The sequence below is a fragment of the Aulostomus chinensis genome, chromosome 7, assembly GCF_037954235.1.
Source record: "Aulostomus chinensis isolate RoL2024-O1b breed Wild chromosome 7, RoL_Achi_v1.0, whole genome shotgun sequence".
Lineage (NCBI taxonomy): Eukaryota > Metazoa > Chordata > Actinopteri > Syngnathiformes > Aulostomidae > Aulostomus > Aulostomus chinensis.
In genome coordinates this window covers 23,915,127-23,940,741 of record NC_141326.1, presented here as the reverse complement: position 1 = coordinate 23,940,741, position 25,615 = coordinate 23,915,127, and the positions used below count along the sequence as shown (strand labels likewise).

Genomic DNA, 25,615 nt, shown 5'->3' with positions numbered 1-25,615 from the left:
ACAAAGGCATTGTACTTTTTCTTTGTGCTGGCACAGAGAAAACTAAAACAGCTTCGCTGCGGGATAAGGGAGTGGTTGGAGGACTGGGTGGACGATGCAAATAGGGCTTGGACATAGATCAAAAGACTTAAGTTTCACTGCATCGGCAGGGCTGAAGCACTCCCACTCGCTCCCCCTCCCAGCCTCCATCACCTTTTCAATCTCTCAGCTGCATTCCAGCTACCGAGTGTGAACCTTGCTCTTACAGAGATGTGAACACTAATGGTTTTTGGCAGGGCCCAGGTCCTCAACGGACACACTGCTGGAGCAGGGGCAGAAAAAAAAAAGTGGCAAAGAGGTACAGGATTGGGGGGTGTACCGAAAGCCACCAGGTGTCTTGTCAGCGCCGGGTTCACTGGCTTTACAACAGCACCACCTGTCTTTGAAAGCAGAGCTCTGCAGTGTCAAACACTCATCCAGGGCAATTTATGGATGAGTTGAACTGTTGTCAGCCAGTTTAATCATTTAAGGGGCTGTTTTGGTTTGTAGTTTGTATATCTGGACAACTGATGCAGCTACAATATAAAAATGTTACGTCAATCAAAAAACTGTAATTCTGGTGAAACATTCCTGACATTTTAAATCCCACGACAGTCTTAAAAGCGACCCTTTTTTCTGCATCTGGGAGGAGATGAACCCTCTTTGTGACAGATTTGCGACTGTAAATGTAACTTTTCCCTGAGCAAGCACCATTCCTCGTCTCAGTGGACCTGCCCCTCTGCTCAGCCATTCGTTTCCTTTTCTCAGCCAACTAGAGAGCAAGAACAAGATGGATGCCGGTGTCACCGCACCGGCCGGAGTGACAGATGGACTGATTATACAAACTCATCCCTCTGGTCATAGACAAACACCTTGCCTGCTAGCTAATAGCCTTCATCTGCCTGTACCTCACGGAGAGTTGATGCTTGTTGTTGATATGGAGAAGCAACATTATATGGACAGATCCTATGACGGCCCTGGCTTTCCTCTTGACAGCTTGGACCTGAATAGACACCTGCCTCGCTGTTTTTGTTTTTTTACAACCCAAACACACAAACTGGTAAATCACCTGGCTGCGACCTCGTGCCTGGCCGGCTGCCTTCAAGGGCATGTTTTCCTTCCTCTAGACAGACACATTGCAAATGCATAAACGGATTCCTGTCACCGGCTTGATGTGTGGGTGTCAAGGTCTGCTGTGTGCACTGGTGCCTTAGCAGGTAAAGCCGAGCTGCAGGAGTAAAAACTCAGTCACAAACTGAATTTTGGACAAAAAAATAAAGGCAAGACCAAGGAAGAGTAAGTGTGGCTGCGGAAGGTGATCTTTCAGGATTAACCACCATCCCCCCTGCCTGCCCTACCTTTTATTTAAAGTCCGGGCTGATTAATCAGACTGGTATCGAGTCTCTGTTCAGGCAAGACATTTAGATCAATCACAGCAGCCAAAGGGGAGCGTACAGTGGCTCTGACAAATGGAGGCAGGGAAAGAGGGGAAAGTGGCAAGAGAAAGATATTGAATGGCTTACTCCATGCTCCCAGCCATCAGCAGGAAGAGATTGTAGATGTGTGAGACGATGAAGAGGAAGAGGATGGTGCTGAAGAACATAGTCATCCAGGAGCCATGATCTTCACGGAACATTTTCAGGCGCAGGTATCGACCTAAAGGGAGCATGACAAGGACAGTACCGTCAGTGAAGGTTCAAACAGCATGTCAACATGTATGGCCAGGAAGCAGAGATGAAAGTAAATAAATTCGTCACAGAGATCAATAATGTCCTACTCCATCAGACATGTGCCCTTTAGGCTCTAAAATTAAGATAAAAGACCACTTTGAGGTGTCACATCCCAACATCAGCGTAATTGGGGAAATTTCTGTAGTCACTACATCATCATCAACCTTAACGCAAAACGTGCTTCATTTCATGCATCGGGCGGACATCAGACTGTCAGGATTTGATGCTCACTTGTGTCTCATGATGTGAGTTCTGCTTGATTAGAGAAAATTATTCAAACATTTGTGACCTGTGGCGTTTTCTTTTATACAGTCCTGGCTCAGAATCAAATTATGGAGAAATATCTCTCTGGCAGAGCATGAGATTGATTCAGATACGCAACCTTCTGCCTAGAATACATAATCACACAAGCTTGTCCTCTAGTGGTGGTGCTGAGTAGAACTCTTGAAAACAACAGGTTCTGATAAGACTGTTGTACACTGGAAAGAGTTGGTGCATTAAACTCGTGACTTTCTTGTGGCTTTCTAAAAATATAATGGCAGAACGTTGTTTATTTAGCTGCTCCAGATGACAAATGATAGCAATAATTCTGGGGATTCTGCGGTCAGCGGGAGATGAAAAAGAATTAATAAGAGTAAATTAGTGTGAGATCTGAAAAATAACATGTGTGATGCAATTAGGTATGCATAATGTAATTGCACAGCAGCTGGTAGAGTCCTTGATCTATCCCCGACATTGCAGGTGTCGATTACCATCCAGCAGACCTGGGTCAATTATGATTTTATACACACATTTAAATCCGATAAAAAAATTCTAAAGGGTTAGATTTGTTCTTTCAGAAAGCTGAATCACTTACTAGAGACATTTTAAAGAACAGCCCAAACTGATGCATGACTAATGTAGCCTGATTGTTATTCCCGTAGAAGTTCAACCTCCCAGAATACAAGATCCTTTTGTATCATGCAAACTCTTTTCCTTGTAAATGTCTTCCTTGCCTCCAGCTCCCAGTGCAAGTTTCTGTGTTCTTATGCTAGAATTCCAAGTTGATGTCCCAGATATCATCGCAACGATGCCATCACGGTAGTATTCTAAGATTTGCATTCCTACAATTACAAATATTAAGGGACTCACATGTTTATCAGCCTTGTATTGGTATCTGTCAATACATTCCAGTTGAATATAATCAGCAAATAAGTTGCCTTCCATAAATGTCAGTGGCCAAAGTTTATGTGTTGATGTGAAAAGACATCAAATAGTTGGTTTAGTTCTCATGATGGGTTTTCTTTTTGTTACCATGGCATTAAAAGTGGCGGCACGGTGGTGCAGTGGTCAGCACTGTCACCTCACAGCAAGAAGGTTCCAGGTTCAAGCCCCAGCTGGAGCACGGGATCTTTCTGTGTGGAGTCTCCATGTTCTCCCTGTTCCTGTGTGGGTTCTCTCTGGTACTCCAGCTTCCTCCCACAGTCCAAAGACACCAAGAGGGGACGAGGCTGATTGATACTCTAAATTGACTGTAGGTGTGGCTGTGAGTGTGAATGGTTGTCTGTCTACATGTGCCAGTCCTGCGATGGACTGGCGACCTGTCCAGGGTGAACCCCGGCTATCGCCTGAAAGCTGATGGGAGAGGCTCCAGCCCCCCCCATGACTGGATGGATGAGTGGGTGGATGGATGGCATAAAAATTGAAATAAAGATGAACAAAATATTGGCAAAAAATAAAACAGCAACAAAAAGTCAGTGTCCACATCAGCTGTGGTCAGTTAACTATTTTAGATATCATTATCTATGTCTGCATTTTGCCCAGAGTCTCCAAATCACTGCTTCCTGTGTGAGGTTTGAGCTGTGCTGATATATTTGTACTCAAAAATGCTCTCTGCTGCTGCATGTTAGCTGTAGTCTGCTTTGGGTGTTTGTGCTTCTTAGTACAGGTACTGCTGTGATAACAGTAACCTCACTTTACTGCTTGACTTTTTTGAGCAGGGCTGAACCAAAACATCTGTAAGGCAGCCCAGTAGGACGGTAGCATGCTAGGAATCTGAACTGATTGATGCTATCAGGTAACAGTCAAAATTTTGCTATCTGGCAGAGGAAAAACAGCCTTGAAGCCACATGTCAATCAATTCTTGGCAGTTTGTTCAAACAAACACTCATGTTTGATTTAACTTAACTTTGATTTATATCTCCTGTCTAACACCCATGCTCACTTTCCAAAGTGAGAGACAGTGGGTTGTGCAGCACCAGTGCAATGCCTTGATGTTACTCCTGGGAGAAACCACGGCTCCCCTCTACAAGCTAATGAAAGTGAAAGTCTATATGAGTGGCAATCTCGCTTCATCGGATACTTATGTGCTTCACTGGTGGAGAGCTAATCAGACACGCGAGGGAGAAAAAGTCACTGGTAGAAATGCTCAAAATGGCTGCCCCTGACAAGGTTGATACTCCTGTTGGTGTTCCTGACCTGAGTCCCACACACGCACGCACGCACGCACGCACGCACGCACGCGCACACACACGCGCACACACACACACACACACACACACACACACACACACACACACATTAAAGCTGTAGAGGATGGCTTAAATATAAAAGATGAAACATGTACAATGCCAATGAAGACTTGTTTGTGGAACTGTAACATTATGTTGGCAAGGCTGGTAATGTGGGCACAAATATCACAATTAACCAATCCAGCGTGAGCAGTTCCAGGCTGAACCCCAGTCAAGTGCTTCAGGTTTACGATATCTACAGTATATTGAAGAGATCCTCCACTAAGCTTTGGCTCTTCACCTGCATTTCCTCTACTTTATATATTGCTCACACATTCTGTTCCAGGCTCTCCCTCCGCATTGACTCTGCAAGCTGTGATCTGGTGCCAGAAGCGGCCATCTTCCCAGGAACAGCTCTTTGTTTTGTTTTTTTCTTTCTCCTCAAGCTCAGTGTCCCTTTGAGTTACAGCTCCTCAGAGAGCTCATTGTGTTTCTATGTGCTCGCGCGCGCACACACACACGCACACGCACACACGGAACCACAAAGACAGAGAAGCAGAATGCTCCATTTATTTTTCCATTACTGCTTGGCTGGTTTACTGTACAATAGTTTTACATGCTGTTCAATCTCAGCCTCCTCACTTTATAGTTTTTTTCTGATACCCACATAAAAACAAAGCTGTTACAATTCCTATGGTGAGGAGGATCTTTATTGACTTAAACTGCTGTTATAATGAATAAGTTGGTATCGTTTTAAAATCCCTTTTGTGTCTTACAAAATGAACTAGCTTCATGTAAACTTTGGTTTTAGTGAAGCTCAAAGAGGAGAACTTGAAGCTCTGGATGTAATACTTAATCTCAACATTTGTCAAGTTAGCACAACCAACGCTGGCTAGTGGGATGCCAGACCATACGTCTTGCTCTGTGGTATTTCAGGGCTCATCACAGTTGCATAATTGAATTCACTTGCATGGGTGAACTTAATTGCTTCCAGTTCCAATGACCCCTGCCTTCGATGTAGGTGCACAGTGTGTATCGGCAGATCTGACTTTTAAAGCAGCAGACAGCGCTAGCGAGCAGCCGTCTCACAGCCTATTTGGGCAGGATTTAACTGGGAGGTAATTCAAGACTATTCAGCCAAGCTGTTTGAGTCACTGTATCACCTGACAGCAGAGGACCTCAATAAGGAGGGATTCCTTGAGCTCATCCCAGCAGGATACAACTCATGGACACGACAACTGCACAGAGACAGGGAGACTTTTTACTCTGCACCTGCACAGGAAGCACATCCAGGCACATCAAGTCATGCACCATTTTTTGAACATTAATAAAGACAGGTTTATTTAAGGGCAACTATTTCCTTTTTTTGCCTTCAAATCATGCCCATCTTTTTTAATCCCCAAATGAAAATCACACACAGAGCTGTGTCTCCATCTAGTGGTGACACGAGAACATACAGCAGAGCGCTGCCTGGCAGGTGTCAGAAAACGCAGCAGAGCCCTGGCAGTCAGTACTGAGTGACAGCCCCCAGCCCCTGCTGAGGAGAGCTTCTTGTGACTGAATCCCTCTCTCCCTCTCTCTGGGAGTCAAGAGAGGGATTCACTTATAAAGGTTAACACAGAATGCTGTGTCACAGAAGAATCCTGATTCTTATCTCCGGTGATTTTGAATTAAATTACAAATTCCAAAAATAAATGGCCTAAATGTTAGTCAAGAATCTGCTGTCGAAAGAAAGACAGAAAGAGGTGGAATTCAACGAGGGCAGTGCAGCACCCCAATAGAGTGTTTCTTGTCAATCATCTTCAAAAACTGCTGTTGCAAGCAGGTTTTGATTTAATGACTCAACATCAAACCAACTGAGGCGAAAAAAAGAAGCGCAGGAAAGAGAGAGACTTATCTCCTCTGCTGAAGACATCACTTTCATGACACAAGTTGTTTTGAGTCAAAATTAGTTCTTCATCAAATCAGGACCCCAACATTAAAAATTAAAAAAGTGAGATGAGCCAAAAGATTCCCATCCCTAGCATCATTTGTATTAAATTGCCTTGAAGTGTCGCGTCGTTTTCTTTTTTTTCTTCTTTTTTTTTGTGCAAGTTGGGTTCTGGTTAATTTCATCTGAATTTGTGTTTTGTGTATTACTCCTGAGAATGTAGGTGTAGCCATTTTTAGAGCTTCAACAGCCTACCTCTGTCAGAAATAATGACAGATTGAGCAGAGTAGGCGAGCAGATGCTTTTGGTTTGTTCCCACAAAAACTCCTAAATAGGTTCAACTGATCAGAGAAAAAAAATCAGGGAAGAGTGTACTGTTTGGACATCTTCAATACAAAATAATGGCACGAGGCTCCCAAGGCAGTGGTCTTTCTATAGCAGGGTGTCTGCAAAGACACAATGCCATCCATTTCCGACTAAACTGTTGGAATTCATAAAATGTGTGCAGGTGCAAGTCAAAGGCAGGACACAAGACAGAAGACAGAGTTAAAGAACCAGAGGGTCAAGAGCCTTTTCAGTTCCATTTGATTCCCTCCAGATCCTCCTTATCTCAGCCTGTCAAACTGTTTTCCTTAGGCCTGCTTGTCTATATACGAACAAGACTACGCTCAGTACTGAGATTATAAATCATTAGATTTCGAGCAATAATCCACTCAAGGAATACGCAGCAGATAAGGAGACAAATAGACAAAAGACACAGTAAAAACTAACAGTGGCCGTCGGTTTTCCATGTGCACTGGCGCACTTGGAAAGCAATTATGTATTTTACATGTTTCACGGGAATTGTGATTCACCCTCTGCTGATGCGCACACACGCACGCACGTCTCACAGGTGAGTCAGTGCAGCGACAGCTCCAGACCACTTGCTACCAGAGGAAGAGTGAAGGAGACCTGAGATGTGATCGCTGGCTGTAGTCATTATGATACGATTCTTCAATATTAACAGGTCGGACATAACAAAAGGAGGTGAGTACAATTCAATCTAAATATTGGCAATGATGCACTTATCTATCATGAGGACCAAGAAATTTTACATTAGCTTTGTTAAACTTTCAATTGAGAAGCTACAACCTCTTGATTTCATTTTATCTCCTGTTTTAGCTCTTTTGTTCTTGACAAGCTTCACTGGAAAAGAACCCACCAACTTTTTAGGGGATCCACTCATTTGCCATCCTCCCCATAGCTAGACGATGAGACGGATCCCACTCTCTCCCCTGTGTGTGCAGGAGAGAGCTGAGACCCACGGAGACCGGCTGATTGCTAATTAGCTTAGATTGGTTGTGTACGGGGATGTTACATAGTACCTCATTCAAAAGGCATCAAATACATGTTTCCACAAAACAGTCTTAGCCTGAACAACGCGTACACAACACATGGAATATGTTCTAAACATGACAATAAAATTACAAGGTATCGTAATATTAGAATCACATACATCGCTTCTGATAGGGCACAGCTACTTAACCCTAACGCAACACCTCAAAATACAAAATATTTGTTGAAAACTTACTCTATTATATGATTGCTACTACTAATCATGGCCATTTCTTTAAGAGAGAATGAGACATTTAAGAGGAACCAAAGTATTTGGAAGCTGAGCAGGCAAGGTAGAGGTGCGTTCACGTCCCAATCCACCGCCAATTGTTCGAGGTATGGTAATCTACCGTTCCACCGCCACTCATGGTGGCCTCTGGGGGTCTCAGCACACACACGGGGGAGAAGAGTATATTCTTAGCTGGTTCTGGAAAAATGGCAATTAAGTTTATTCCCACAAAAGATTACATATTTGGGCTGTACGGTGGTGCAGTGGTTAGCACTGTGGCCTCACAGCAAGAAGGTTCTGGGTTCGAGTCCCGGCTCAGGCACGGGATCTTTCTGTGTGTAGTTTGCATGTTCTCCCCATGTCTGCGTGGGTTCTCTCTGGTACTCCGGCTTCCTCCCACCGTCCAAAAACATGCAATTGGGGACTAGGCTGATTGATACTCTAAATTGACCGTAGGTATGAATGTGAGTGTGAATGGTTGTTCGTCTCTCTATGTTGGCCCTGCGATGGACTGGCGACCTGTCCAGGGTGTACCCCAACTCTCGCCCGTTGACGCTGGGATAGGCTCCAGCCCCCCCGCGACCCTTAATGTGTAGGAATAAGTGGAAGATGACGATGGATGGATGGATGGATTACATATTTCTCTAAGTAGTATAAGGTCTACTGAACAGTGCGATTTTTTTTAAGGTTAATAACAGCGTGCAGTGTAAAGACATTCATCGTACTCATACTTAACGTCACACAATTTTAACACTATCTTCAGGAAGCAGAATATTAAAACTTAAGTCAACACTGTCAGGTTGACATTGGTTTAGGTTAAAATGCGCTCCGACTGAATTGTACTAAATCTGCTCAGCTGGACAAAATGAATACACTCCCTCTGAGTAAGAGCACACAGAAGCAGCCATTGTGCAGTAAGGCGCCACATGCAATAGATCAACAGTCCCTAGGTTTCGTTGTTTGCAGCAGACAGTCTAGCATTCACTTCCTGAACACCCTGGTGACGCTTGGAGATTATGGAGACAACTATTGTAAATATGTGTGCCCTGAGAGACAGCGAGTGACCACGTCTCACTCACACGCTCCCTCCGAGAGCAGGACTTGCAGGATAAAACCAAAAGCAACCTCGGGTTTTTGTTGTACATTTACACAAAAGATCATTCATGTATGTCACATTAATCACGTCGCTTCAACCTTTATGTGGAATGAGCACCGAGCCATCGATATGCGATTTATTAAAGACTGTTTTACTCTGCCACTGCACAGGATAATATATCAAATGCCAGAAAGAATGGAGGGTCAACTATTCAGTGACAAATCTTTTTAAGCTGATAAATCTTGTTTTCTCCTCAACCATCCATATTTGACATTAAGGTTCCTGTATTGTGGCATCATCAATCATTCATTTGAAGATTCAAAAATATGAAGATTTTTGGGTCTGATACAATATTGGGGAGTGAAGAAATTCTGATATGTCAGCAAAAATTCTTAAAAATAACTTCATTTAACGATTGATGTCAGGGAAGAATCACCTGATGTCTTTGCTACTGAACTGCTACTCTATCAAGCTAGCTGTGGGGTTGGTGCTACAGCTTAGTCCCGAGCCATCACGTCAGTCTGTTTAATCTGGTTTATCAACCGTTCGCTGTGAATGCAAAGCAGTTAAAAACAGTAACTTGTGTTTGTTCCCGAATGAAAAGATGAAGTGTGTCTTCACAATAAACATTCTGATGAAAATCCCTGTGTTATCTGAATTAAAAAAAACAACTAGTAAAAATGAAGCTGACAGGAATTCCTGAACAGAAGTGCAGCTTTATGTTGGTAAATTACACTCATTTTTATATTATATCGGTAAAATGGGTTAACCCTTGGCTTTAAAGGTTTTCACATGAGTCATAATACATGATCATACCAGAATTGTTTGAGTATCACCCTAACAACATATTGATTGGGCTATGCTTTCTATGATCCACCTGTTGTACCACTTTAAAAATGCAATACTCAGATGCATTTCTATTTGACTAAAAATACATGCCAGAGCAAATCTGACTTCTTTCTGTCCTTAAATCCCAGAGGTGTTCCTGGAGTTCCTGAATCAGTCAACAGCATTCTGCAGCCAGTTTCAACACTGCCAGTGGTATTGCTACGTTCTCCTGGTTCTCTTCACTTTCGCCCTTCCTGTGGGGATCCTAGGGAACGTGGCTGCGATCATCAACTACACCTGCTTCAGGAAGACCTCAAGCACCAGCAATGTGTTCCTGCTGAACCTGGCCCTGTGTGACTCAGCCTGGATCCTCACCCTCCCCTTTACTCTCTACTTCAACCTCCAGAGGCCGTACCTCAGAGATATACAAATCTTCTGCCAGTTCAAGAAGATCTCATTCAACATCAATATATACGGCAGCATCCTCTTCCTCACCCTTATTAGTTTTGACCGCTACGTTGGGACTGTGCATCCTATCAGCTCCCTCCGGTGGTGGGATGTAGGTAAAGCCAGGCTGTGCTCCATCTGCACATGGGTCGTGCTGGTCCTGAGTTCCATTCCTGACGTGTTCTTGACCTTTGCTTATCAAAGGTCAGAAAATGTGACTGTGTGTATGGATCACATCCAGGGCCCTTTTGTCTTCATCAAGGTGATCACCATTATCAGAACAATAGTCGGCTTCCTGCTACCGTTCAGCATCATGCTTGCTTTTTACATTATGACAGTGCGTGAGTTGAGGCGTCTCCGAAGGGGTCGAAGGCACAGGGGAGCCCAGTGGCGGGGTTATAAACCACTACGGCTCATTGCAGCGGCTTTACTGGTGTTCATGGTCTCCTTTGTGCCGTATCACGTCATGGTCATCACCCTGGTGTTCATGAGGCTCCGTAACCAGGTCACGCCATCGAACACTACCATTCTCTACACGTCCTATGAGTTTTTTGAGGCCATGTGCAGCGTCAGCAGCTGCCTGGACCCAGTGCTCTATATCATGGCTAGTGAGCAATTCAAGAGGAAGTTGATGGCCTTGAAAAAAGACCGGTACAGGAGGCTGTGCTGCAGAGACAGCAGGAGGGTTGGAGTTGCTGCGTGAAGTGGATCCATAGTGTGTGTGTGTGTGTGTGTGTGTGTGTGTGTGTGTGTGTGTGTGTGTGTGTGTGTGTGTGTGTGTGTGTGTGTGGGTGTGTGTGTGTGTGTGTGTGTGTGAGTGAGTGTGTGTTTTTGTTTTTTTCCTTACCATAAATCGCCTTGGTTAGCAGATGTAAAGGTACTTACTCACTAATTCCTAACTATCTCAGCCCATAACATCTGAATATGTAAGTGCAGAAACTTCACATATGCAGGTGCTTCCATCTATTTCACTTATTCACTGAAGAGTTTGGTGAGCCTGAAAATGATGCAGACCTATTGGAATGGCAATTGCTTGATCTAAAAGAAAATGGACAACCATAGAAGATTTATGCCCTTTACCATCAAAATAAGGTTCACTTCAGTTCACTTCTTTGTTTTCCCACAAGGGGAAAAAAAAACCCACAGCACGTGACAGCAACCAACCAACCAAACCTTAGAATGTGTTAAAAATGAATCAACGGCATTTGGAAGGTGGTCATTAATGCAGAGTGGAGCTGTCAACGCTTTAAAGGACAATTAAGTGCATTTATTGCAATTGGAACAGGAAAATTTAAACCTACAACATTTAAGCCAGGGGAGGATGCATCTCTGCCAAAATGGGAGAAGAACAAATTCTTCCAGAGCTGGCCAAGATTGACCGTGCCATCAGCAAAACTTGACTTTCATAGATTTCCATTGCCAATTATATTACTGGCAACTTTACTGGCAACAATACTGGAATGAGAGAAAGGTGCTCATCATGAATCAAGGTGGGATTTGTAAATGATATAACAAATAGCTCTTCTGGGGACGTGTGGTAGCCTAACACTTGGGGGTCACACTTCATACTGCTGGACCTGTATTATAACAGTAATAGTGACATACCAAACTCATGAATACGCCATCCTATTTCTCATAGCAAAAGCAGTCGGATGTTATTACCTTTCCATCACAGACCTGCCAAAATATCACAAACACCTGTTCAAATATTTTGACTGTAGTTCATTGAAATGGACACCAGAGATGGAAAAACTGATCAAAATTCACAATGAAAGGGGTAAACATTGCCCTTTCAAAAACACACGGCTCATGTTTGGTCTCACAATAAGTGATACCGTCATATCCATATTGATTCTTCAGCTATAGACTCTTTCAATAGCCACCCCAGGTTTTTTTTCTTCTGCTAAAAAAACTATTCTCTTATTGAGCATAATGCTTTTATCTATTTTAAGGTTGAGTACACATCTCAAATGAATCCTGTTTTGATTTTTCAGCATCACAGCAACAACCATGGCCTCCTTAGGGACCCTAATGAACATTCACTCGTCAAAACAAACCCAAAGTCCAGAGAGCCTGAGCTGCGGCTCTGCCTGCATCTTAACATGTACACATCCCCATTCATCACACATTCACAGGGCTGCAGTTTCAGCAGGGGGCTTGGAAATAGCCACAACTGCAGCGACGAGTGTCCCCAGAGCTGAGCTCCTGTGTAACTGAGCATCTGGATAATAAATCAGAGGTGTTAAGTGACAACAGAACTCCCCCAGCAGGGGGACTTCAACAAGTATGGCCTCAACAGACACAATCTGGGCTATCGGGCAGCTAAACCTGCTCCAGTAAGAAGCCAGTTCGATGATTACAATTTGTTTATTTCTGGTTTGGCTCTGGATGCCATATAGGCATTATAAAGGTATTACATATGTTTAGACAGATAGACAACTTCCTGGTTCCCTCGTCACTGTTGCTCAGGAACTTAGACTCCCTGTGTTGTTTCATCCAAGCTTTGAATACAGTTGACCATAAAGACCAAAAATCTATAGACGTAAAGGATGAGTTTGGGGTTCAGGAATGACGCTTTCTTTTTTCCAAGATAAGAGCCAAACTGCACTCAGTCATGCTTTATTGATTTCTAGCCACTTGGGAGCAGTACAAGAAGCTGTTAACACAGTACTGATATATATATATATATATATATATATATATATATATATATATATATATATATATATATATATATATATATATATATATATATATTCACTCTCCCAGCTATTAGGTACATAAAGATAAAACTAATGACATATGTAAATCCTTCCTTTATGAAGTTTACAATCTTTTGTTTAATTGGATCGGAGACATGTTGACAGTGTTATTTTAGCGGTCATTTTGGTGTCTTTCATTTGTGGTGATAACTGCTCCTAATAGGGATGTCAGATTTGGTTAACTTTGCTCTTTATAGCCTCACAGCCGTTTCTTATAACGAACAGGATGTGCACACAGAGTGTCAGGGAACACACACCAGGGAGGTAGTTACAAATCCATGCACTTCATACTGAAATGCATCCAAACTATCAGCATCCAAGAGAAAGCAGATTTGCCCTGTGGTGCTGAAACATCAAACTGCAGCACTGCACAGTCACCAGGACAATCATATTATTTACAGGGGGCGGGGGTGGTATGTCTGCAGCCGACTAATAGGCTAAAGCCTGAACTGAAGGAGCTCCACATGGTGCTGGAAGGCTACGGAAGAGGCCAGACAGGAGGTAGATGATTGTTGCAGTAACTGAAACAAAATGATTCTGCTATGTATTGTAATACTCTTGTGGTATTATTTACACACTGCCACCAAAAATCAATGTTGTTGTTTTTTTAAACCGATGTGACAATCCAGTAAATACATACATAAATGTTCCTGCTTTTTGCTTCTCATAAGGTATTTCTTTATCAGTTACAGATATTGCAGTGTATTACAGATGAACTGCCTTCGCTTCTTTTGTCACTGGATAGCAAAGTATCATGATAGTACCTCGTATTGTATTGTAAGTAACTGTGATTCCGCAATCTACCTACTAACCCGAATACATACTCAACACACACAGAGGAAAAAGTCTGCAGGTACATTGCATATTGATTGATACAACAAACGCAGAGACCCAGCATCACATTCTCTCAGAGACAATGAAATACCCACTCAAACACACACACACACACAGGCGCACGCGTGCGCGCAAACACACCCATCCACTTGTACACACACGCCACTTTGACCTGTAGCCGCACAGCACCATACATAAGCCGTCTCAGCCTTTGCGTGGTGCAGTAATAACATATGACAGAACCCAGATGGCATCCTGCAGGCTATAATCATCTAGATCAGGGAAAGGGAAGAGAGGCACTCCAATAACAGAGCGACAAATGACACGTCTCACACTATCAAACACACACAGCTTAGCAGAAGATCCAATAACAGCTCTGTGATCAACAGAAAGAGGTTTTCACTTAACTGTGTCATTTTCTTCTTGTTCACACTATCCTGGAGCCTCCAATGACTCAGCCATGGAAAGATGAACGGTCAGTATTTGACTGAATCTAAGCGTCAGTAATAGCATGCTAAGTAAAGTCTAATCCGGTTAGGAAAGCGCTCCACATGACTCAAAATTACCCTTCAATTTACCTTTTAGAATTCATAAAGCCTTGGAGAGTAAGAGACAGATGAATACATTATGCTAATTTAGGGACTGAGGCAGCGTGAGAGTGAAATGAGAAGCCTTTACTGGGATGAGCGGTGAGATAGTCCTTCACTGTGAAGGTAGGCCCCTGATATAAATCTCTGCTACCTTACTCCATCACTGTACGAAGAAAAACAAGCTATGTGAGATGAATTGTCCATAATACTTCACTTTAAATCAAATTTGACAACCACACGGGACAAGGCAATGGTGGAAGGAAGATGGATATGGTCCTTTACAATCGGACTTCAAAGATAGAGAATACCACGTTTTGGTCCATGTTATAGCCTCTCCCAGAGAAGGCGGGAACCAATTATTAGTTACCCTTTACAAAGTACTGCAAAGTCTTTGACCGTAACTCAGATTTTGAAATGTACAAGGGTGTTTTAAGCTTAGTTCCAAATCATGAAAACTACATCTTAGACATCTTCCAAAGCCAGCGTGACCCTGATTTAATCTAAATGCATAATGACAGCGAGTCTCCTTGTAAATGACCAGAAGTCATTGGCTGCCACCCACTCCATTAGAGAGCACACATGGCTTTGAGTGGCTCAAAAGGACAGCATGGGTTGTTCCTTGAACCTCCAGTGCAGTCTTAAATCACACAATCTGTCACAAACGATTCCTCATCACCAAGTGTATTCTGCTTTTCTCCAACAGAAGCAGAACAATACAGCCCACCTCTGCCCTCTCTAGACAGCAGCATGGCTGAAAACGCATGACCAAATGAATATAGGCAACTATTATGTGACAACTGGATAACTATTTGTGTGGGTGTCTTGGAGGGTAAATCATCTATCGTGACGAATACAGGGAAAAAAATAATACCGTTAGTGAGAGGCGGAGGAGGAGGTATATAATTCACGGTAAATGTTCACATTTTCTAGGCCATCATAAATAATAAATGATATTGGGAGTGTATAAGCCAGCAAAAACAATCTACCGTTTCCAGATTTATGACAAACTGATTTGAAACTGGTGCATGAGTGGAAAAAAACGAGCTTGAAAATGGCAATTCTAAAAGTTCGTTTATTTGTAACCGGCCTCAGGAAACACCCTGTCAAAATGTCACCACAGACAACAGTCAGACGTTGTGATTCTTAAGTGGTTTTTTTCAGGTGCTCAAAGCTCTACAAGTTCACATTGTATCCAGGAGTGTTCCCACAGCCTGCCTACGTATGAAAGACTGGAGATTTAACGGGATTGTGGATAAAGATCTGCAGAGACACCACAATGTGCAGTAGGTGAGCAACGTGGGCCTGTGTGACAGATCTATAATAGATGATAGATTTTACAGTGGGCCTGGTTAGCACAGCGCTTATGCCCTACCTAGGGCTGGGATTACATAACTGCTAAGCTAAAATGTTGTGCAAGACACATCTCGCCTCTCCATCTCAACAGCGGGTTTTCTCTTCATCTATCTTTTTATTTTTTATTTTTTTACATCCACAATTGTTTAATTACAAAGACTTGCCCACTCACGCATGCATGACAGTCACACTGGCACAGAAGACATGTGCACTCTCTAACACATGTACACACGCACAGAAACACAAAATCATTTGTCCGGAAGATTGTCAAAGTGCATTAGTTGTACCTGGCAGCAGGATGACCTGCACTCCTGTCGCCTCTCTGACCTTTCTGTCTTCTATACCCACAGGACAATAAAACCCTGATCCAGAGACAATGGTCCCTAATGTACCACCTCACTGAGAGACAACAGACGAAAAAGTGATGAGTCGAGTGCCTTGGGGATGACACCTTCTGCAGGAGAACCTGGAAGTTAGCATCACCACGGATTCCTTGGGCCAAGAGTCAATGCACAGTGGATTTGGGATGATTGCCAAAGATAAACTCTGTAGCAAACAAAAGTTTAGGAGACTTACATGTTTTGTTCAGCATGATAATCTCCACAAATGAACACCACTTGCATGATTTTTGAAGGGTTATGCAACCATTAGAGGTACAAAGCTGAATTTGTAGTATCAAGAACTACATCGTGGTTACATGTCAGCATCACCGCAACTAGCTTCTCGCTTCTTCTTTTTTTGGCGTGATGATGGTTAATGTACGTGACAATGTCTCTCAGACAGACCCCATTTTAAGACAAAGAAAAGGCTTCACAATACACAAGTGTGGTGATGCTGTAGCAAACAAGATTGCATCTTAATCTTTTGTTTTTCACACTCCTCACTACAGGCATTTAACCTTAAAAAAAACCAAACATTGACTTTGATAAAGAAAAGGGAACTGAGCTAACTTATCTCTGGGTTTTGGGACTCATTCCTACATCTTTCTATAATGCTGCTTATCATTCAAAAATTGTTAGCGTCATCATATTTGTATATTGTGGCAAAGAGGCAGAAATCTGGGCTATTTCAGACAGAAACAGCTGCATTGAATAACCTTCTCATTCTTGGTCTGAGCCTACAGTATCAAGCAACACCACATGGGGCCCTGACCGTAAGATCATCTTTGTGCTAGATACTACACAAGGAAACACTAATTCAATTAAAGGATTGAAACTCGAGAAGCTGGAACAGCTGGTAATATCTGATGCACTGACGTCCCAGCGTGTACAGGAAACAGAGTTCTCAAAGGCATTTTCCATTTCCCCTCTTGGTGATGACGGAGTGTGTGGAGAAAGTATTGTGTCATCAAGCTTTCTATTTAGGCAGAGAGAAGATGATCACTCATGGAGGAGTGCCACCCCTCTCCCTCGCTCTCTCTGAACTCCAATTATAGTCATTAGTAGTTCGACCCAAGAAGATACGCCAGGGTGGCCGATAATATCCGGGCTGAAGTGAGAAGGAAATGAAATGTGTGAGTCAAATAACTGCTGCAGGGTTTAAACAAATGAGGGGCTGAGGAGAGTGGAGTCAAGCCCGCTGTACATATCATTTTACACAGTCTGTATAAAACGGAGAGGTGGCATGGTGGAACAGGAACACAGACATATATGTTAGAGTGCACTAGATGCTGTTGAGTTACATGTTTGGCCCTCTCTCAGGATGCTGGCGTGTACTCTAAAATCACACAATATGATAACAGGTTCAGGGTGGATATGTTGCTACAAAGGTGAAACACGCACACACATTTCCGAAAACTCTTTTTGCACTCACAAGCTTGCCTTCCCGACTCTAGGGGGGCCTAAATAGATACCGCTAACATATATTTATGATATTCAAACGTTGATGAAGGAGTCAGTCAGTTGTGTATGAGAAGGAACTCTGGCACATCGTGGTGGCTCTCAAGCATAGTTAGGCTCACCTCATGGAAGAAGGAAAACAACATAAGGAAGTTGCTACTAGCTTTGGCGCGACCGCCAAGACACAAGATGAGGAGTTGTAGCGTTTATTTCCTGACACATGGACTCAACCCAAGGTAATCTGCACTGGCTGACGTGTGCAAAATGGGCCTTCAACATCCACAGAGACCCAGCTTTCAGGAAAATATAATCTGGAATTCGTAAGCAGCATTATTTGCTTCATTAGTGACATTCACCTGCCGTTTGCACTCGTATTCACTGCGCTGGTCTTATCTGGTAAGTAAAAAGTTTTTGGTTGATACATTAGTTGCTAAAGACGTGGAGTGGAGGCCTCTCCTCATTAAAAATAAAAATCAGTGGTGGTCATATTTCTGCAGCGTTGCATACAGGTAGGGGAAGTGCCGCAGCATACTGATTGTCCTCCTCCGAGCAGTATGCCAGGATCCCTTTATAAAAACGGCTACTTACAAAACGAAAATAAAATGGTAAGAGACTAGCTGTCAGGCGAGTGACAAGGGAGAAGCGATGAGGTCAGAGGAAGAGGTGCGAAAGATGGCAAAGAGGTGAAAAAGAACAAGAGGAGGTGCGAGGGGTTGAGTCGCGACAATAATATGTGGTTCAGATGGGACGGACGCTGTGTTGGGGTGGTTCTCGATACCGTGACATGGGCGTAACCTGGTGTGTCGTCGTGAGTCCTCGTGCTTCGACACAGACAGACAAAATGGAAATTTAAATCACAGCACTTGAACGGATTCCTGAGTCTGAAGATGAAGTGAATTACGCTTTCACTCAAATGTATCAACGCAACACAAGGCATGACTAAGACAGTACTTTCAGCCCCGCTGTCATCAAACCTAAATACTAAATAAACACTAAACACTTAATATTTTAAACCTTCATCCCTTCAGTAGAGTTCCACAGGCCATCGTTCAGATTTGTATTAGAATTTGGTCTTGATGGGTTGAACTCCAAACTTAAACTCCAAAAATTCTATGGCAGCCCAATGGCTAACATGCATAACAAGTAACACCAGAGACACTCTATCAAAGGACTGCCCCAAATAAATTGTAAAGACCCATGACAGAAGCAAATGAGCCGATTGTGAAAGACACGATAATTATCTTTAATTGCGTTACCATCCACAAACAAGTGGATGATGAGACTAAAGTGCTTTTCACTGATTAACAGCCACAACAAAAACAAGGAGGGTTTAGTCCCTCAGCAGTGCCATTACTCTGCACATTCCACTGCATTATGGTGCGTATGACTTACCAAAGAGCTGGCGGTGGAATATAAACTTCCCAGCTAACAGGCCAGTGAAAATGGCCAGTAGCCAGCAAACTACTTTCAGGATGTTCCATCCGAGGCCTGGGTACTTGTTGAACAGGAAGGAGAAGCAGTTGCCCACCACAATCATATGGGCTTCTGTCTGACTGTGAGAGACAGGGTCCTCCGCAAAGATGAGGAAGTTGAAGAAGGTGACGAGGTAAGCCACGATGAGACGTGACCAAGGGTGCTGGAAATAGTAGCGAAAGCGGGCATCTATTTCCATCCTGCTGAGCCCCCGGCCACACTACACCTGGGAGTAAGAGAGAGAGCGACAGAGAAAGAGAAAGAGAGAGCGATTTCAGTCAGATTACTGAAATCGGCCGGGCAGATTAGAGTGAAAACATCGCTCAGTTTGAGATTAGTGGTAGGAATATCCCTCAGGTTTGGTGCAGATTGGGATTACATTAAATTCAGACAACTCATAACAGCATCATGGAAGCTAACACCTACAAGGAATTTTTAGCCCCAAGACAGTTTTTCCCCTGATGCAGACAGTACCACCGAAAAGCAAAGTCCTGAGTGAGTGGGTGAGTGAGTGAGTGAGTGAGTGAGTGAGTGAGTGAGTGAGTGAGTGAAGCGTCAGCAGCAGAAATTAAACCAGGAGAAGAGAGGTCACAATTAAACAAGAAGCTTCTCACTGGAGTTTAAGCCAGTACAAAATTGTCATACCTGGATGAAGTGGAATCTTGAAATGCTTAGCTATAAATCGGTGGCTTTTAAAAGGCTTATCCTCTGAGCCTGCCTGCACGGTCCTTCCCTCAAAAGCGTTGACAGAATTACATCAGTGCTTTCCTCTTGATATTTTTCAAAGCATGAACTCCTCTCTGACTTGACGCAGCCTTCTGGACTGAACCTCTCAAACCCAGCATCCTAAAAATACCCCCATGGAGGGAATTTGGAATTATGCAATGCGCTCATAAATAGAGCCTCCACATCTGAACACCCATGTGGTGATTAAATTACACCGGCATTATGACGTTGCTGTAATGAGCCACCTTGTATGATAATGCAAACCCAGGACCTGGAGTCATGTTGATATGCAAAGGAATATCTTCTTCTTTGCAGTTTGACGGCAGTGGTCACCCTACAGACTGCATTACTGCCTCCATCTGGATTTACTCATCCACTGTTGTGCTACTCCATCTCAGTCTGGATCACGGAGGTGTTTTCAAGCACAAGGTCATGACTTTCAAATATTCACGAATTGTTTTATTTTATGTTCTAAATCCAACAATTGTGTGATTATTTGTGACTGAGGCCAGGAGCCGTCGAAGACAAACAGAAGAGTTTTCAGGACCGGGAGAGGAGAGACGGCTACGCCCAGCTGCTCTGTTAGCGGCAGCAACAAGCCAGCAACATTTAGCATAAAGAACCAACAGTCAGAGGAGCTCAAAAACACTGACATGGTGCTATATTTCCCCTCTCCTACTCACTGAGCCCACACAGAGACTTTTTGAGACAACACACTGATCTGGATCACAGTTGTTCCTTTCGTGATGAACGCACAGACGACAGAGCACGTGTTTTATGTCTTTTGATTTATTAGCACTTGTCTGGGAAGAATTGCAACATTGATTGTTTCCACAATGTGAACATTTTCTCTTAGTTTTAAAGAGAAATACAAATTTTGCAATGTTTATAAAAAAAAAAATGCACCCCACCCCTTTCTACATAATCAAAGATGCCTCAAAACACAACGAAACGTATTTGAATTCCACAAGAAGCTGGGACGTTACTTTATGTTGCTGAAATTAATGAAGCCAAATATTATGAAACTTTAGACTTACTCTTGCAGAGCGCCTCTTAAACCTCATCATATTATTTTCTTTATTTAGCACTGATCCGTCACAGCAAGAAGGTTCCGGGTTCGAGCCCTGGATGGAGCACGGGATCTTTCTGTGTGGAGTCTCCATGTTCTCCCTGTTCCTGTGTGGGTTCTCTCTGGTACTCCAGCTTCCTCCCACAGTCCAAAGACATCAAGAGGGGACGAGGCTGATTGATACTCTAAATTGACCGTAGGTGTGACTGTGAGTGTGAATGGTTGTCTGTCTATATCTGTTGGCCCTGTGATGGACTGGTGACCTGTCCAGGGTGAACCCCGCCTCTCACCCAAAAGCTGTTGGAACAGGCTCCAGCCCCCCCGTGACCCCTAACAGGATAAACAGTAGAAAATGGATGGATGGATGGAATCATCATGAATGATGTTTTTTACCGACGCGTCACTGCATTGTGACCCCAGAATGCCGAGTCAGCTGCATACATTCCCACGTCCTCCAACTGCAAACAACAGTAAAACTGTCCAAAAATGTCAGTTTACCAACTCTCCTGCCCATTGTCCACTTTAATATGTCTTCTTTATCCAGCCATTTACTCAGTAACCCAAAAACACTTTGACTAACACTATAACAAACAAACTAGGACCGGTTCAGGACTTCCTCGGGGTAGCTGAGCTTGACCAGCAGGCCATCTGCTTGAACCACCACAAGGGTTCGTTAGTTTCTTGCTAATAAACCAAAGTGTTTCTGAATGAATGAGCACATGGCTGGAGATGTGCTAAAGACGTGGACTCAACCAGAGGACGCACTTGAGTTTGTAAACTGACATGTTTTTAGAGTTTTACCGTAGTATTGAAATTATCTTTGACATGTAACTGAATTGTACACGTATGTTTTTGTTTGTGAAGCACATTGTAAACTCATGTTTTGAATGGTGCAATATGAATAAGGCTGATAAGCTTCAAGCTAAACATGGATCTTTCTGCATTCTGTAATAACAGAAAAAGTGATGCAGCAGTGAATAATGTCTTTGTCAGCTCAAGGGACGTGTGAGTACTTGAAAGGCAAAAAAAACAAACAAACATATAAGGGTGGGTCTTTTCTCTGTCTCTTGTGATTCCAAGCAGGAGACCCCATCATGGAGAGGGACACATCCACAGCACCCAAAGGACTCTCACTGGAAGAGGGAGGGAGGGGTGATGTGGAGCCTGGGGTTTATGGCATATGGTTGTCACATTTCTAATATACGAAGTGAGGAACACTGTTGAATGATACGTCCTGTAAACTCTCTGGCCCACAATAAAAACTGATACTGGCTGTCTTTACCGGCAGTGAGCAGCCCCGCTCTTCGTGCGAGGTCTCGTCGTGTCTGGACAGCCTGTCGTGTTAAGAGCACACTCACATTTCCTCTAATGTCACAAGAGTGATGACGCCAAATGTCACATCGCCCACCCCGAGTATCAGAGATGTTAACACCACAAGATTGACCGGAATTACACGGTTACGCAACTTAAATAACGGCGCGCCCGGTGAGCTATGGGACGGGGACTACCTGTCTGGACATCACTACGATGTGTGCATCGTTGTGAACGCACCTCGCTCACGCCGTTATCCTCTCAGTCGACAGCCAGGATGAGCAGCCCCGCTCCTGCAAGGCTCTCCTGCCACATCAAGCCCACAGCGGCGCTCTGATCATCTCACAGACGAGATGGTACAGGAGGGTTATGGGGGGATTATCCATGCGACCTGTTGTTGGTACACGACAGAGGCACCTCCAAATCCTCAGCCATTGTGCTGGAGCGTCCATGCGCCGGGCAGGCTAGCCCTCAGCCGGGCGGTGCTTCGTCAGCGGGATGCGGGTGCTGTTTCTGGGATCTTGATGAGATGGTGCTGCTGCTGCTGCTGCTGCTGCGGAGCGGATGGTGATGGAGAACCGGGTCCACACAGCATCACAGCAACGCAGTGTAACCAACACGTTGAGATTCGCCAACGCTAAGTCAGAGCTGGTGTAGAAATGTAACTTCCGCTCAAGCCTTTCAAAAATAAAACTAGCGGAAATGAATAACACTGAAGGGGATTTCACTGGAAACATAAAGAGTTTTTGAGGTCTGAGATAGTGGACCTTCCCTCAGACAAAGCTTGGATTCAGGTGCTCTGGAGTTTACCCCTCCTTACATACATTTACATGGTTTAGTTTATGGATGTCTGTCATGATATCTGTTTGACAACTAATAATCTTTCACCTCCAATCACCAAACCTCACCTGAGACTGCCAGAAACCCCCCAGGGAGGCCCCCCTCTCAAGTTGAATACCTCCGTCATATGTACAACTGCCACCATGTCATCATCCACTGGTTTGTGGACAGAATTTTTGCCTTATTTTCTATTTGTTATTATAACCTTATTTTCGCTCCCTGCTGGTCACTAAAAAGAATGCAGGCACAGCATTTCTATGTAGGTTTCGTTATTCAGACCCAAAGGCTTCTTCCATTCATAGTCTACATCTACGGGTTCATGTTGAATTAAAGCAAATGTTTATATTTTGATTTAAATTTTTTAAATTACATTTTAATATACATTTCCCTTGTGTTTAGTTCATTATTTGTGGGTTATACCTGACTTAATAATTTCATGAACAATGGTACAAGGCCGGACGGTCATTTTTTAAACTTTGGAATAGGACTGACTGGGATTAAATAACCCATACTCCATAGCTTTGTGATGGGCCTGCTCGAACTTTATAAGTTATAGGCAACGGTAATTATTGTAATTAATGTCATTGTTAACACATGATTATTATAATCTGAAAACATATAAGTGATTGTTGATATTATTATCATTTTAAAGCAAAATCTTATGTACCCGCTGATAGATTTGATGCAAACGTGAATCGTTTTAACGCAACACACCTTTATTTTGAAGAACAGATTGCCCCGTTTCCGATTGGACTCTCGCGTGGTCTTTTGGGCTTTACGCGCAGCATCTCTCCGGTGATGATTTTGCTGCTATGAAATCTAATTCATTGTATTATTTATTTATTTCACGGGTAGGATGATGGACGGAGAGCAGAGACAGGAAGCCCAGTGGCTTCCAGATGTTACAGGATTTCACGCCAAAGAGGATCGGCTGCCACGAGAGGCGGAAATCTCTCCTTATAAATCAGGGAAAAAACTAAAAATAGCTGGTTGACTTGCCTCGGTCCCTTCCAACTGCCGTCCGCTGCAAATATAAAGACCACTCATATCTGTTGGCTGCGTTTGAATGACAGTTGGGTTTTTGTTGTTGTTGTTTTTTAATACACCTATAATTAAGAGGATAATATTGCTGTCGTCGTTAGTGAGTCTATGTATTTTATTCCAACATTTCAGTTTAACAAACATAATAATTACACAAATGTAACACGTGTATAGTGGTGTTTCACTGCTGGGCCTGTTGTGATGAGCTGCTGACTTTATTTTGCTCCTGAATTTCTTCGCTGATGTCTCTAATTATTTTCATCTCTTGTGTAAAATTTATGCAACATTCACCAACAAACCCTTGAGTTATTCGAGCATCATTCAAAGATCAAGCTAAGTTGATCCTAACAATGCCATTGTACTTGCAAACAAAAAAGCTGTTTTCCATTCTTGTTTTTTCCCCCATCTTTTTTAGATTTATTTACTTTTTAGTCATATTTTTAGGCTGGAGAGAGGATCAAGCATCTCAGGACATGAATTAAATCTGGAGTTCCAAAAATAATGAAGAGGGTACACATGGCAGCGGCACGGCGGTGCAGTGGTCAGCACTGTCGCCTCACAGCAAGAAGGTTCCGGGTTCGAGCCTCGGCTGGAACACGGGATCTTTCTGTGTGGAGTCTGCTTGTTCTCCCTGTGCCTGCATGGGTTCTCTCTGGTACTCCAGCTTCCTCCCACAGTCCAAAGACATCAAGAGGGGACGAGGCTGATTGATACTCTAAACTGACCGTAGGTGTGACTGTGAGTGTGAATGGTTGTCTGTCTCTATGTGTTGGCCCTGTGATGGACTGGCGACCTGTCCAGGGTGAACCCCGCCTCTCACCCATAAAGCCGCTGGGATAGGCTCCAGCCCCCCCCCCCCCCCCCGCGACCCTTAACAGGATAAGCAGTAGAAAATGGATGGATGGATGGATGGATAGTATACACATGCCAGCACAATAAACAGATTTGAAGGAAAGCACAACACCACCACACATCCAGACCTTCTACAGCTTCACACCCAGAGGATCCTCTAATCAGGATTTATGAAGTTGGCTCTTTAGCCACTGAGCCATGTCATTTCATTACTTCTTGCACACTGCAGTGTATCTTCCTCCATCTAACCTTTGTGCACAAGGCTGTCACAAGGAATGCGCAGTTAATCGAAACTTAATTGAAATAACGGTATGGCCAACTGCCATTTTCAAGCTGCATGAAGATGCAATATTTGTGAAAGGCCAATTATGTGTGGAATACATTTTTGAATTAAATATACATAATATTTTACAACTTAAGAAAACCACTTTGTTTGATAGAAATCCTCATGCATATCACATCATTACTTTTCCTTTCAATGAAAATGAGAATAATCATGTAAAAAGCATTCCCTCCAACATTGCAAATTATATTGCAATTGTAATATCCATCAATATAATCGCAAATACATTTTTTAAAATTGAGAAGCCCTTGTTGTCACTTCATTAAATAAGTTTAATCACTTTAAATATATCTGCGCTGCTTGATTGATAGTAAGTCCATGTAATCTTATCTAAGTGCAATTTATTGTTATTGCATTAATCTAATCATATTCCTTCATAGTCTATTTTACTTCCCCAACCACTGTGTAATTACCACACTGCATTGGAACGTAAAAAAACTTT

At 43.2% G+C, this 25,615-nt stretch overlaps 1 protein-coding gene and 1 long non-coding RNA gene across 3 annotated transcripts in view; one reads left to right on the top strand and one right to left on the bottom strand.

Moving 5' to 3' along the window:
• tmem117 (transmembrane protein 117) overlaps positions 1-22,727 on the bottom strand; it is a 46,550-nt gene extending 23,823 nt beyond the window's left edge. Inside the window, exons 1-3 of one of the 2 annotated variants that reach the window (XM_086209462.1) lie at positions 22,338-22,727; positions 18,911-19,217; positions 1,542-1,674 (exon numbers count right to left, since the gene is read on the bottom strand). In XM_086209462.1, coding sequence (XP_086065588.1) covers positions 1,542-1,674; positions 18,911-19,190 — 413 coding nt within the window. In that variant the 5' untranslated portion in view covers positions 19,191-19,217; positions 22,338-22,727. Of the gene's footprint in view, positions 1-1,541; positions 1,675-18,910; positions 19,218-19,636; positions 19,726-22,337 lie in introns of those variants that run through there. The other variant, XM_086209463.1, reaches the window with a different exon arrangement.
• On the top strand, positions 14,238-16,109 carry LOC147259172 (uncharacterized). Its single transcript, XR_015116839.1, has 3 exons — positions 14,238-14,450; positions 15,489-15,614; positions 16,031-16,109. It is a non-coding gene; the product is annotated as an uncharacterized LOC147259172 (long non-coding RNA).
• Positions 22,728-25,615: the final 2,888 nt, after the last annotated feature.